The sequence below is a fragment of the Myodes glareolus genome, chromosome 24 (genome assembly GCF_982192425.1).
Source record: "Myodes glareolus chromosome 24, mMyoGla1.1, whole genome shotgun sequence".
Taxonomy (NCBI): Eukaryota; Metazoa; Chordata; class Mammalia; order Rodentia; family Cricetidae; genus Myodes; species Myodes glareolus.
This window is the reverse complement of record NC_142049.1, coordinates 30,713,030-30,726,268: the sequence shown is the minus strand read 5'-3', so window position 1 is coordinate 30,726,268 and position 13,239 is coordinate 30,713,030. Positions and strand designations below refer to the sequence as shown.

Sequence of the window (13,239 nt, the reverse complement as noted above, 5' to 3'; positions counted from 1 at the left end):
TTCTGTGAATTAGAACAGTGATAATAAAACACTTAAAACTATTTCCTTGAATGAGGCCTCTCGGATCCTATCCAGCTGACATTCTAGAGGTCAATACCAGGCACCTTCCCTTTAGGCTTTGAGGCAGCAGTTCCCAAAAGATAAAGTCTTCCAACTTGGAAGGGCGTTTAGTAAGATACAAGATGTGCTAAAGGGGTTAAAACATATCACCCCACAGGACCTTCATAAGCCCTCTGGAAGTAAACAACTACACAGCTTCAGGAAGCCCTTGGAGCTCAGCAGATTCACTAAGCTCCTCCCTCTTCCAGTGTACAGGAGCTATAAGGACTGTTGAGAGACATGAGGCTCAGACCAGCCTGCAAGAGACAATCTATAACCTGTTGAGCTGCCTTCAAGTTTAGCCCCATGCTCAAGATGCTATGAACTCACATGTACCTAGAGATTATAGTATTTAATTCCAAATCTTATGGTATAAAGTGCAAGCAGCCAAGCTATTAAACTCTTGGCTCATTATTTTTTTAAATATTTATTGATTTCTTACAAACAGAACAAATTTACTATAAGACACGTAACAATTTACAAATGTTCAAAGAATGATATAGGTCACTGCCCATTATGAATATGAAAAGAAAGAAAATAAATTCTAACTGTGAAAGACCCCAATTTATCATCGTCACAAGACTTTGTTAGTACATTCCCACGAGGGAAAGAGATGGAACTTCATGAGCCAAAGTCTGCCATCCTTCAGTGCAAGGTTAGGAGCACAAAGCCAAGCTCACATAGGGTGACACTACCGTTCACGGCACAGCCTCTTCTGGTCTTGTAACATCAGGAGGCTCTGCCTGTCACTTCTAATGTGAAATCACATAGCAGAGATTTTCCCAAAGAAGGAAATTAACTTGCTGAGGGCAACTACGCCGGGGCAGTGCTATTTTCTGCCTTTCTTGACCACCAGCCAGATTAAGTCTGGCCTGGAAGGCAAGGGGCAAATTAGCAACTTAAAACTTTATTAATACTTACATAGAAAAAGGTGACTATACTTGAGTCCAGCTTTGTGTGGGAAACAGCCCCAACACAAAATCTGAAAACTTTGTGAGCACTGACATATGACTGTCCTGAGGCAGGGGTTCTCCACCTTCCTGATGCTGTGACCCTTTAATATAGTTCCTCATGTTGTGGGGATCCCCAGCCATAAAATTATTTCCGTTGCTACTTCATAACTGTGACTTTTTTAATTACTGTTATGAATCGTAATATAAATATTTTGTGAGCTAGAGGTTTGCCAAAAGGATCGTGACCCACAGGTTGAGAATCACTGTTCTACAGGCTAACCCTCAAATTTGACCTCACAGGACAAGTTATAACCAGAATATAAATTCACTACACTATTAAATATAATTACCTTCCAGCTCTGCATAAAAATGTTTAGGAAGCACTGTGGAGGGAGGTTGCTTGTTTGTTATTCATTAACCAATAAAAGCAGCACATACACAGAAGGACTTCCCACACCAAAGCATAAATAAATGATATATTTAGACTTGGGGCCAATTCTCTGGATATCTCATTACGGATATGTAAATACGTCAAGATCCAAAAGTCATGCCCAATCCAAACCACACTGGACCCCGAGCATAGCAGGGAAGTGATGAACACTGTGAGGGACCCCTCCCGACACCATCACATTTTAGGAAAGAGCAACCTCTCCCCCAACCAAAACGATTGCTTTGTTCAAAGTGAGCACAGTTTACCACACGCCAAATGCACTGGCTAACAGATCGCATGTCGGCAGCAAGGACGCTGAACACCACAGGAAAGAGCCAGCACCATCTCAACTTCTACTCCTAAATGCCAGCTAGTAATACAAATCTGTTTCTCGGGGTGGTCACCGTTTCCCTCCTGGGAGCAAGGCACTCACGATAAAGCACACTTACATTTTCTATGGTCTCCTCGCTGCTGGAGCTCAGGTGTTATTTCCCGGTGCCTCATAAATGTTTTCTTAGCCACATTTCACCTTATTATGTCTTGTGTCATAAGAAGCACTCACGAGCAATTTTAGGTAAAATAAATGAAACAATATTATAATAAAAATAATTACTAAAACTAAACATATTTTTTTAAAAAAAGAATCATGTATTTATTTACTTGATGTATATGTGCGCTCTATCTGCACGTACGACTTTATGCCAGGAGAGGGCATCAGATTCCACTATAGAGAGTTGTGAGCCACCATGTGGTTGCTGGTAACTGAACTCTGAACCAGCAGCCAGGGCTCTGAAATTCTGAGCACCAGCCCCCAAACTAAACAAATTCTAAAAGCAAAAAAGAAATGCAGCATTTGCGATTACTGAACACCTGTTTCCATCAATGCCACACCCCGGATACGGGATTTAGGGTTACAGGCACACTCTCATTCCATTTTGATATGCTTTATGGAACAATAGTCAGTGGTATTTTTTAAAAAATATTTATTTATTTATTTATTATGTATACAATATTCTTGTCTGTGTGTCTGCCTGCAGGCCAGAAGAGGGCATCAGATCTCATTTCAGATGGTTGTGAGCCACCATGTGGTTGCTGGGAATTGAACTCAGGACCTTTGGAAGAGCAGGCAATGCTCTTAACCGCTGAGCCATCTCTCCAGCCCAGTCAGTGGTATTTTTATGACTGGAAACTTTTCCATCGGAACCAAAAAGGAAGAAGTGGGACCTGTATTACAGTCCTAAATATCCATGAGCCCTGCCGACAAGTCCCTGACCCAGAGATATTTCCTTTCTAGTGTTACAGCAGAGCCTAAAAATGCAGGCGTTCCTCCAAACCACAAGGGAATTTATCAGGTGAAAATCTGTCATGTGTCTGGAAAGAAACAGGCTATCCATGTTGGTCCCTTGAAACACAAAGCACCAGCGTTAGCTGAACCGAGATTCACGCCCGCCTCCATCAGGAAATTAGGTGTTAGGAGCTGTTCAGCCGCTGCCGCATCCATTCAACCGAACACAAACTTGTGGCTGTCATAGGAAGAAACTTACATGCATATTTTGTTCTACTTTTTTTCCCCCTCTTTCCATTTGTGTGATGTCGCATGTCTATTCTGCATCTGGGTGGGCACACCTGTGGGAGGGGGCGCCTGCAGATGTGGGGGGGCCAAGGTTGACATCCTCCGTTACTCTTCCACCTCATTCAGTGAGGCAGTCTCCAAATCAGCTCTAGAACTCCCTGGAATGGCCGGCCATACCAGTCAGCTTGTTCTGGGGGGTTCCCAGTCTCACTCTTCTGAGCTGAGATGATCCCACATTTACATGGCCCCGGGGACCTGAATGCTGGCCTTCAGGCTTGTGGGGCAGGCACATTAACCACTGAGCCTCTTACCAGCCCCTCAATTTATTTATTTATTTATGTATTTATTTACGTGTTCAGGACTTTTGTCTTTGTAGTATGAACCATCTATTACAAAGGTATTCATTCATTATGAACCATCTATTACAAAGATATCAGACACGAAGTAGTTAGGAAAGTATTCTCATGGGTAACCTGTTAGGTAATGCCATTTTAAGAGTAGAACACCACAGAACAAGCTTGTTGCAGTTCTATAAAAATACGACAACAAAATTTCCATACGTCGTGAAAAAGAAAAGCATACGTAGTCCACTTACAGTGAGTTCACAGAAATCGATACTGTCAAGGCTCTTGCTTCGATGTAGTCTCCCTTTAATTCGTCTTAGAGAGGGTTTCCCTTGACTCACGCCAGAAGTAGCACCATTGGGGTTTTCAGAGGATGGAGTTACCCTGCAAGAAAGGGGGGACGCTTAAAGAGACAGGTTTACAGGCAGGCGAACACGTTTCTACTCTCAGGTTGTTATGGAAACGCCAGACACTTTCCCCTCAAGATGCACATTCTATCAAATATTATTTCTGAACATTTCTTAGCAGCTGACTAGTTAAGAAATTTTCTTGACAGAGTTCAAATATTTCAGAATTAAGATTCAGGAGAAGTCGACTCTACAGCTACCCAAGGAACTGTTCAGAGCAGGTTGGCGTTTCCTGGGGAACTTGCAGGCATCTGCTTCCCTCTGGGCAGTGATTTATGGAGCACTTAGTGCAGTGCCTGGCACCATTTGGGACAAGTCAACTGTCACATGTGCAGACAGCACTTAGCAGGCTCTTGTTATAAGCACAGACAAGACTGACTTAGACATACCTTATACGTCTAAACACGAGAGTCTACTTAATTCAGTGTGATCATGGAGTTAGGAAATCAGAGATTTAAAAACCAGAAAAAAAACCCAAGCCCCAAACCCACGTGTCCATAGAATGCACCCTGGGATCTATGTTCATACGCGGAAATGCAGGACTGCCAGGCACCGTTTCTGAGCTGCTGCGAGTAGCAGTGTGATCAAATTGACCAGAGAAAGTGCCCAGCACCTGCAGGGACATGGCTCCCTGGTACTGGACAGAGACAATAAACCAGATGCAGCAATGGGACTTTGGGTTGTAGAAGCCATTTTCTTTATTTTATGGTGGCATCTCCTATTATAATACAGCCCAAATTCACATACTGACCTTTGTGGCATACTTAAGTTTTGTTTTTTTTGTTTACTTCAAATGCTGTCTGAACTGCATGTCCTCAATGTGTCTCTTTTTAAAAAGACACACGGGCTGGAACATTAGCAAATATTTAAACAGTTTTAATTTGCTAAATAGCTTAGGTTGGCTGAGAACTCAGCCTTGTACTGTCTGAGCATCTTTCCCTGGGGCTGGTATTATAAGCATGCACCACCCTGGCTGATTCTGCCAGCAAAATAAATTTGCTTTCTTTCTCAGTAAGACAGTGAATATCATAAAACATTCTAAAGACACCTGTAATTTAGAACAAAGGGAATGCACATATAAAGATATTTGAAAAGTACAGAACAATGCTGTGGGTCAATGGTCTTGTACCCTGTAAAGATTTGTCAGTTGTATTGTTTTAATAAAATGCTGATTGGCCAGTAGTCAGGCAGGAAGTATAAGCAGGGCGACCAGGCAGGGAGTAGAGGTGGGGCGAAGAGAACAGGAGAATTCTGGGAAGAGAAAAGGCTCAGTCTGCAGTGGTTATCCAGATGCAGAAGAAGCAAGATGAGAATGCCTCGCTGATAAAAGGTACCAAGCCACGTAGCTGACACAGATAAGAATTATGGGTTAATATAGGATGTTCGAGTTAATAAGAAGTCTGGGCTAGTAGGCCAACCAGTCTATGAGTAATGTAGACCTCTGTGTGCTTCTTTGGGACTGAACGGCTGTGGGACCGGGCGGGACAAGAACCTCTGTCAACAGAACAATGTGAAACTGGAAAGTGTAAGCTGTCTGTCCCCTCATCTCAAACTTCCATCGCTCTTCCACACACACCGCAAGCACTAGTTACACGATCTCCCAAGCGCATGTGCATGTTTATTGGTTTTGTGTGTTCTTTTTTCTGTGTTAATATCCCAGGCTGTCTTGGAACTTGCTTTGAAAACCAGGCTGGCCTTGAACTCAGAGATCCACCTGCCTCTGCCTCCCAAGTGTTCGAATTCAAGGCATTTGCCACTATGCCCAGCTGTGTGTTATTTCTTCTTAAAATTTTTAATAAGGTGACCAAATTATATTTTTCTGTACCATATATTTTCACTTAACAGACCTTGAAACTACTCCTGTAATAAGCCTTACAAAACTATTTTTTTCTCATCTTAACAGCTCAATAATACCTCATCTATAGATTAACATTATTAAACCATTCCCCCGTTGATGGGAATTCAGTTTCCAAATTCATCCTAGCAAACCACGAGACAATGGCCCTCTTTGACATGCATACAAATACAATCTTTACTAAAGAGTCCTAGGAGTGGAAGGCAGGTGCAGGATGGGGGCTTACAAATGCGCATGTCCACCAGAAGTGCAGGACAGCGCCCACTGAGAACCTTTAAGGAGCACAGCAACGCTATCGCTTCAGTGGCTTAAAGCCCAACTTCTCTATGTGATTTTATATTGCTGAACTACTGACTTCAGCAAAAATGACTTTTTGCAGAATTTCCCACCATAAATATGGCCTTTTCAACTGATCTTTATGTAACTGCTAGCTTTTGCTTATATATTCCAAGTAGTTTTATTCCCCTAATGGCTGTGACTCATATCTTAAGGATCTAAAGTCTCTATGCCAATGACAACTTTTGCTTTAATGATATTTTTATGACAATTTTAACTATCCATGTTTTAATCTCTACTTTTTTCTAGTTTATCTTTTTTGAGTGTCTTTACTTTCAATCTTTCCGCCTTTTTTCTTTTTCTTATGCTGTATCTGTAACTCCTGGCATGAAGTAGTGTATGCTTTTTTGTTTGTTTGTTTTTTGTTTTTTACACAATCTGAGAGCATGTGTCTTCTGAGATGATATGAGTCCATCTGAACTTACTGTGGGTACTGATCTATTTATTTAGATGTATTTCCACCATTTTGTTTTATGGGTTTTTATGTAAATATTTTCTTCTTTATTTTTTGCTTAATTAGTATCATTGGGTTTCCTCTGACTCCACCTTCCTTGGGACTTCATTCTGTTTCTCAGTAGTCATAGTTTAAAGTTACTTTAGGATGGCTGCTGTGGAATAATCCTTCTGTACATTGTGAGGATGTGCTGTTCTCATTGCTTTATTTTATTTTTATTGGTTTTTACTGAGCTATACATTTTTCTCCACTCCACTTCCCTCCTTTCCTCCCCACTCTCCTTCTACTGTCTCCCATGGTCCTCATGCTTCCAATTTACTCAGGAGATCTTGTCTTTTTCTACTTCCCGTGTAGATTAGATCCATGTCTCTCTTAGGGTCCTCACTGTTGTCTAGGTTCTCTAGGATTGTAATCTGTTGGCTGGTTTTTCTTTGCTCTAAGTCTAAAACCCACTTATGAGTAAGTACATATGATATTTGCCTTTCTGGGTCTAAATTCCCTCACCCAATATGATGCTTTCTAGATCCATCCATTTGCCTAAAAATTTCAAGATATCATTATTTTTGTCTGCTGTGTAGTATTCCATTGTGCAAATGCACCAAATTTTCCTTATCCATTCTTCAGTCAAGGAGCCTTTAAGTTGTTCCCAGGTTCTGGCTATTACAAATAATGCTGCTATGAACATAGTTGAGCACATGTCTTTGTGGTATGCTTGAACATCCAAAAATGGGGTACAGACCTAAACAGAGAACTCTCAACAGATGAATCCAAAATGGCTGCAAGACACTTAAGGAAATGCTCAACATCCTTAGCCATCAGAGAAATGCAAATCAAAACAACTCTGAGATTCCATCTTACATGTGTAAGAATGGCCAAGATCAAAAACACTGATGACAGCTTATGCTGGAGAGGATGTGGAGTAAGGGGAACACTCTTCCATTACTGGTGGGAGTGCAAACTGGTATAGCTGCTTTGGAAACCAGTATGGCAATTTCTTAGAAAATTAGGAAGCAATGTACCTCAAGACCCAGCAATAGCAAGACCCAGCTTTTGGGTATATACCCCCAAAATGCTCAAGCATACAAGGACATATGCTCTCATTGTTAATAAAAAAGCTGACTGGCCAATAGCTAGGCAGGATTTTTGGATCAGAGAGAATGGTGGGAAGGAGGGTAGAGTCATGGGGAGTCAAGAGCTAGATGCTTCCCAAGAAGCAACATGGGAAGTTCATAGATGAGGTAAGTGAGTCTCAGGGCAGCACATGGATGAAGGGAAATGGGCTAATTTAAGTTGTAAGAGCTGACTGGAGACAAGCCTAAGCTATTGGCTGAGCATTTATAATTAATAACATGTCTCTGTGTTGTAATTTGGGTAGCAACTGGCCAGACAGAGCTGACTGGCAGTCTAGACAGAAAACTCTACCTATAGGTGACTCTTAACACTAGCTAGTTAACTAATGAACATAATCACATATGCACATACAGGAAGCTGTATTCCCTGTGGCCATTAAAATCTGCAGGAAATGATGAAGTATTTGCACACAATTTATGTGCACTGTCCATTCATCTGAAGCCATTCTAGATTACTTATAACACTGGACATAAGGAAAATGTCATTCAAGGAATTGTCACGCTGTGCTCTTTGGAGAGTAATTATAAAGAAAATATTAGCATATTTTTACCCATAGCTTGTAGAACCTGGGAACAGGGAACCCAGTGTTTTAAGGGCTGACTGTAAAGAGTTAAACTCACCTTTTCTATCATCAGCAGATCCATCAGTACTCTCACATCCTCCTCTCCAACCAAGTGGCCTTCCACCTCCCCACTCCCTTCTTAGTGCTCCCACACCCCCTACGCTCTACCCGCTCAGAGAGGCTGGCCGGCTTTCTAGCTGCTAGGCCCTTCTTTAATCTCTTTAGCTCACTCCTCCAGCATTTGTTTTATCAGTTAATTTGTCAATTTGATTTGGCATTCTCATTTCTATTGATGAGCAACTGTCTAGACCTAATTACCGCAATGCCCTTTTCTACAAGGTCTCCAAATTGGCATGTCCTTCAATGTCTTCTCTCTCCTCGAGGACTTGATAATCCTGTGAGTACTAGGTTACTTCTATTTGTACCAGGGCATGCTTGTCTGCTGCATTACTCATTGTCCCTGCCTTCAGTGACTCTGACAGAGACAGACGTGCTGCGGGGAGGTCTGTGAACACACGTTGGGTCAAGAGACTTGGTAGAGCCCCCAGAGTCAGCCGCATTTCTCCTGCCCAGCACCCACAGACTACTTTAGGAAGTAAGAAAGCAGCACCTCTGTCAGCCACTGTCACAAACAGAGAGGGTGAAGAGCCACCAACCCGGGACATCACATTAACTAATTCTGGAGTGCTCCAGCTCTCCAAGCACTCTGTCCCCGGGTCCCCCCTGAAGCCAGACACCCCAGCTGTGCCCCGGACTGTGGTTCTACACACCTTCTTCTTGGTACAGCTACCCCACTTTCTAAACACATCCGAATTCTCAGTAATGCTATTCACAGAGGGTGTTCTTTGCTGTTTACTCAGATTGGCATTAATTTAGTTTTAATAAGCGCTTAAATTTTTGATGAATTTCCAGTACGGCCTCCTTCCAGTTCAGTTCCCAAAGTACCAATTCGATGACCTCATGCCCAGGATTCTCAACATGTAGTAAAGCATACTGTTCAGCTCAGCTGGTCTTCTCTGCAGTCAAAGTCCTTCCCAGAACAACGAAGAGCTTTACTCACAGGGAAACGTTCAGGACATTGGGATGGGCAAGGACTTTCTTGGACAAGACCTCAAAAGCACAGGAAACAAAACAAAAAATAAACAGATGGTTTGACATCAAACAGAACAACCTGTGGACAGGAGACAACCCACAGCAGAGGGGCAGCCTACAGAAGGAGAAAAGAGCTACCACTCGCAGTATACGGGGCGCTCAAAAACTCAATAAGAAACGAGAAAATATTCCAGTGTAAAGAACGGCCAGTGGCGTGCGGTGGCTGACTACATCTCACGGCTCCTTAAACTGTGGATCAAAACCCACACGAGGTCTTTAGGACTGTGGACAATTTGACAACAATACAACGCCTCTGTTCCGGCAGTAGCCAAAACTTAGCTCCAAAGCAAAAGCAATGGCTCAGGCAGGCAGCACTCGCCTGGGCTGTGCCTGACTTCACTACAGCGCTGCTTCTGAACACCCAACACACAGTTTGACAGCTGTGCCAAGAAGTGAGGTGACACTGGTGAACGCTGCAGGCACGCCAGCTCAGATTCAAGACCGCCCCCACTCACGATTCATTGCGTGCCTTACTAGAGACACGTTTTCATCCCACAAATGTCTCCGTTGCAGAAATCAGGCACGGCATTTTCCTGCTGGCAGTCTTAACAGGTAAATCCTAAATTAGCATATCTTTGGATTGTACGGTATTAGAATGTTTAGTACTAAAAACTGCTCGATGAACAGGTATGGCAGCACATGCCTTAAATCTCAGCACTTGGGAGGCAGAGGCAGGCAGATCTTTGTGAGTTCTAGGCCAGTCTGGGCTATATGGCAAATTCCAGGACTACCAGGGTTATGTAGAGATACCCTGTCTCAAAATAAATAAATAACCAACCAACAAAATAAATAATAATAAAAAAACCCGGTTCTTTAAGTTACTGACTAACATTTGTGTAACATTTCATAAAAAAGAAAAGTTAAATGATTTTGGCTTGGGATTAAGACAAAATTTGCAACAATTACTGAAATGGCCATAAACATACTTGTATCCTTTTATATTCTGTATTTATGTAAAGTAACACTCTCAGGATTGATGCCTGATTATCAAATCAAGATGCAGACAGCTCTGAAACACAGTAAAGGTGCTGTGTCATGCAGTATGGATTTTCAGCCAAGACTGATAAAATGAACAAGCAAATCCCTCTCACTGTATGCAAACTAGATCCATCTAACGTCAATCAAATCACATGTATACAAAAATCATTGTTTTAAAATCCTTTTCACATGATTTATTATTGTCTTAGGGTTAAGATTGCTGCTACAAAACCCCATGACCAAAAAGCAAGTATGGGAGGAAAGGGTTTATTTGGCTTAAACTTCCACGTTGCTGCTCATTACCAAAGAAGCCAGGACAGGAACTCAAATAGGGCAGAAATTTGAACATAGGAGCTGATACAGAGACCATGGAAGGGAGCTGCTTACTGGCTTGCTTTCCATGGCTTGCTCAGCATGTTTTTATTTGTTTGTTTGCTTTTTAAAATAAAACCACCTTCCCAGGGATGGGACCACCCCTAATGGACTGGGTCCTCCCCCATTGATCACTAATTGAGAAAATGCCTTAAGCTGGGTCTCATGGAGACATTTCCTCAACTGAGGTTCCTTTCTCTCTGATGACTCCAGCTTGTGTCAAGTTGACACACAACCAGCCAGTACAATTATCATTGAAATATTATATGTATACCTATATTTTATACGCCTTTATAGCTGAGGCCACTTAATTTTTTTTTTAGTAAAAAGGAATTAAGAGTGGGAAATATTTAAGATACCCTACCAAGGAAAACAATGTACTTCATATTTCAAAAGAATTAGAAGAAAGGATATTGAATGATTTTTTTTGTTGTTGTTGTTTTGTCGCTGTTGTAATTATTTTTGTTTTTTCCTGAGACAGGGTTTCTCTGTCTAGCGTTGGCTGTCCTAGAACTTGCTCTGTAGACCAGGCTGGCCTTGAACTCATAGAGATCCACATGTCTCTGCCTCCTAAGTGCTGAGCCACTGCTGCCTGGATATTGAGTGTTTTTATCATAAAGAAATGATAAATTTGGGGGAGATGTGTACACATAGATTTAACCCAGTTTAATACTATATAATGTATATGTATACTAAGCATCATACAAAACCATATAAATATGTACAATTTTAATTTTATATGCCAATTAAAAATAAATTTAACTTAAACTCAAAAAGAATTTTAGTCAAATAAGAAAATAATTTTAAAGATTACAACCCAGCTTTCCTTTTCATTTCTTGTCTGCTAGTTACACAGTTTGACTGTATTTTAGGAAATTAATATAAATATAATACCAGCTTTTTTGGGTGAAAAAATTTAAGATTTTTCACAAAGTTTTTCTAACATTTCTTTTAGAAAGTCATACAATTTTCTTATTTTCTCAAACTTGTAAGCCTAAAACTTAAAGCCTGCCACGAAATATATATCCATAGTTACACATGCCTAAGGTGTACCATGCTTCTCAGAGATGATTCAGTGAAATATGAAACCCAGTGATGAGGCAAAACAAAAAACATCATAAATATAATCAGTGGAAATGACCCCCTCAGGTCCACCAGGGTCATAATACAAATAGTTAATAATCAGATGGGTGGGATTGGTGGGTATCTGGTGGTCATCAGCTCAGGACCAACCTTGCCACACACTCCCAAGAACACGGCATTTTGTCTGCGTTTAGCCAGGCTCCTGCTCAGGAGAACTGTAACTTGGAAACTCTGACCAGCTCTCTGACAATTAGACACCAGTTGCAGAAGGCTTCGTATAAACTCCCCTTTCTTCCGTGGGGAAGAAGAAGGACCGCTGACCCAGGTAACAATGGAAGATGCTAGCTCCAGGGGAAGGGGAAGTGGCCGTACACACACAGAGCAGGTGAAATGGGGCTTCTCTTTTCCTGCACACCCTTTTTTGTGCACCAATGTGGGTCCTGCAGGGGGCTGTGTATGTGGCTGATTTTCTGTTAGACACTCACAATAATGTGTAGGCTGCCTATGATTCCTTGAGTAAGTACAAAAAAAACCAAACACCGTCTCACCTGACACTCTTGAAATCAATCTCCTCTCTACCATGCCCTTCTCCTTCTCCCTCCCTCCTCCCTTTCTAAGGTACCCCTTTTCCAACCCTGGGATTACAGAGGCCAACCAAAAAACTCAAACTCTGAGGACAGTTCTAGAAATACTAGAGGAACAGATTTGTTGAGAGAGAAGCATGGTCATATGTATGTTTAAGAGTGTAGGTCTAAGCACCTTACAGGACTTACCTTAAATTAAGGAGAAATTAATAATTAACTTATAAGGAAGTTGTTCTTTCCCAAATTTTAAATTTCATTAGTTATAAAATTAAGAGTATCATCTCAGTAAGTCTACTATACCAGACTCTACTACAGCGGGGCAGCTCTAATTAGACACAGGGGTAGGTGGGGGTGGAAGGACACCAGGGTCACATGCTGGACATTCGTCCTGGAGTAGCTCTGTGACTCTGGGCAACAGTTTGAATCCCTCCAAATCTTAGTTTCCTGCAGGGTTTGGTGTATGAAAGACTGAGGCAGGAGGATTGCTTTGAGTTTGAGGCCAGGTGGGTCTACACAGTGAGTTCCAGGTCAGTCTGGCCTCCATAGTCTCCATAGTGGGATAGTAAAACGTACTGAGTGTGTGAGAGGATTGGGGATAGGGTCTCTCTGTCTCTCTCTGTCTCTCTGTCTCTCTGTCTCTCTGTCTCTCTCTCTCTCTCTCTCTCTCTCTCTCTCTCTCTCTCTCTCTCTCTCTCGTGCTCGCTCCATCCTCCTCTAATTTTCTCATGCAACCACAGTTTCTTCTCGAGCATAGCCAATGTGCCCACAAGGATCCTCTCCTTTGATTTCTTGTTTCCAAATGTGGCCCTGTCCCTGGCTCCCAGAATCTGGCTCCCATTGGCTGGCATTGTTAAAGGAGACTGTGCTCTATGCTGCAGGCTCCACTATTTTAGCTGCTGAGGAGGGGGAGGATGCATGCTTCCTCC

At 42.0% G+C, this 13,239-nt stretch overlaps 1 protein-coding gene across 6 annotated transcripts in view; it reads right to left on the bottom strand.

Moving 5' to 3' along the window:
- Tjp1 (tight junction protein 1) overlaps positions 1 to 13,239 on the bottom strand; it is a 249,004-nt gene that overhangs the window by 227,330 nt on the left and 8,435 nt on the right. For all 6 annotated transcript variants that reach the window (XM_085682663.2, XM_085682664.2, XM_085682665.2 and 3 more), the window contains exon 2: positions 3,651 to 3,783. In XM_085682663.2, coding sequence (XP_085538789.2) covers positions 3,651 to 3,783 — 133 coding nt within the window. The remainder of the gene's footprint in view (positions 1 to 3,650; positions 3,784 to 13,239) is intronic.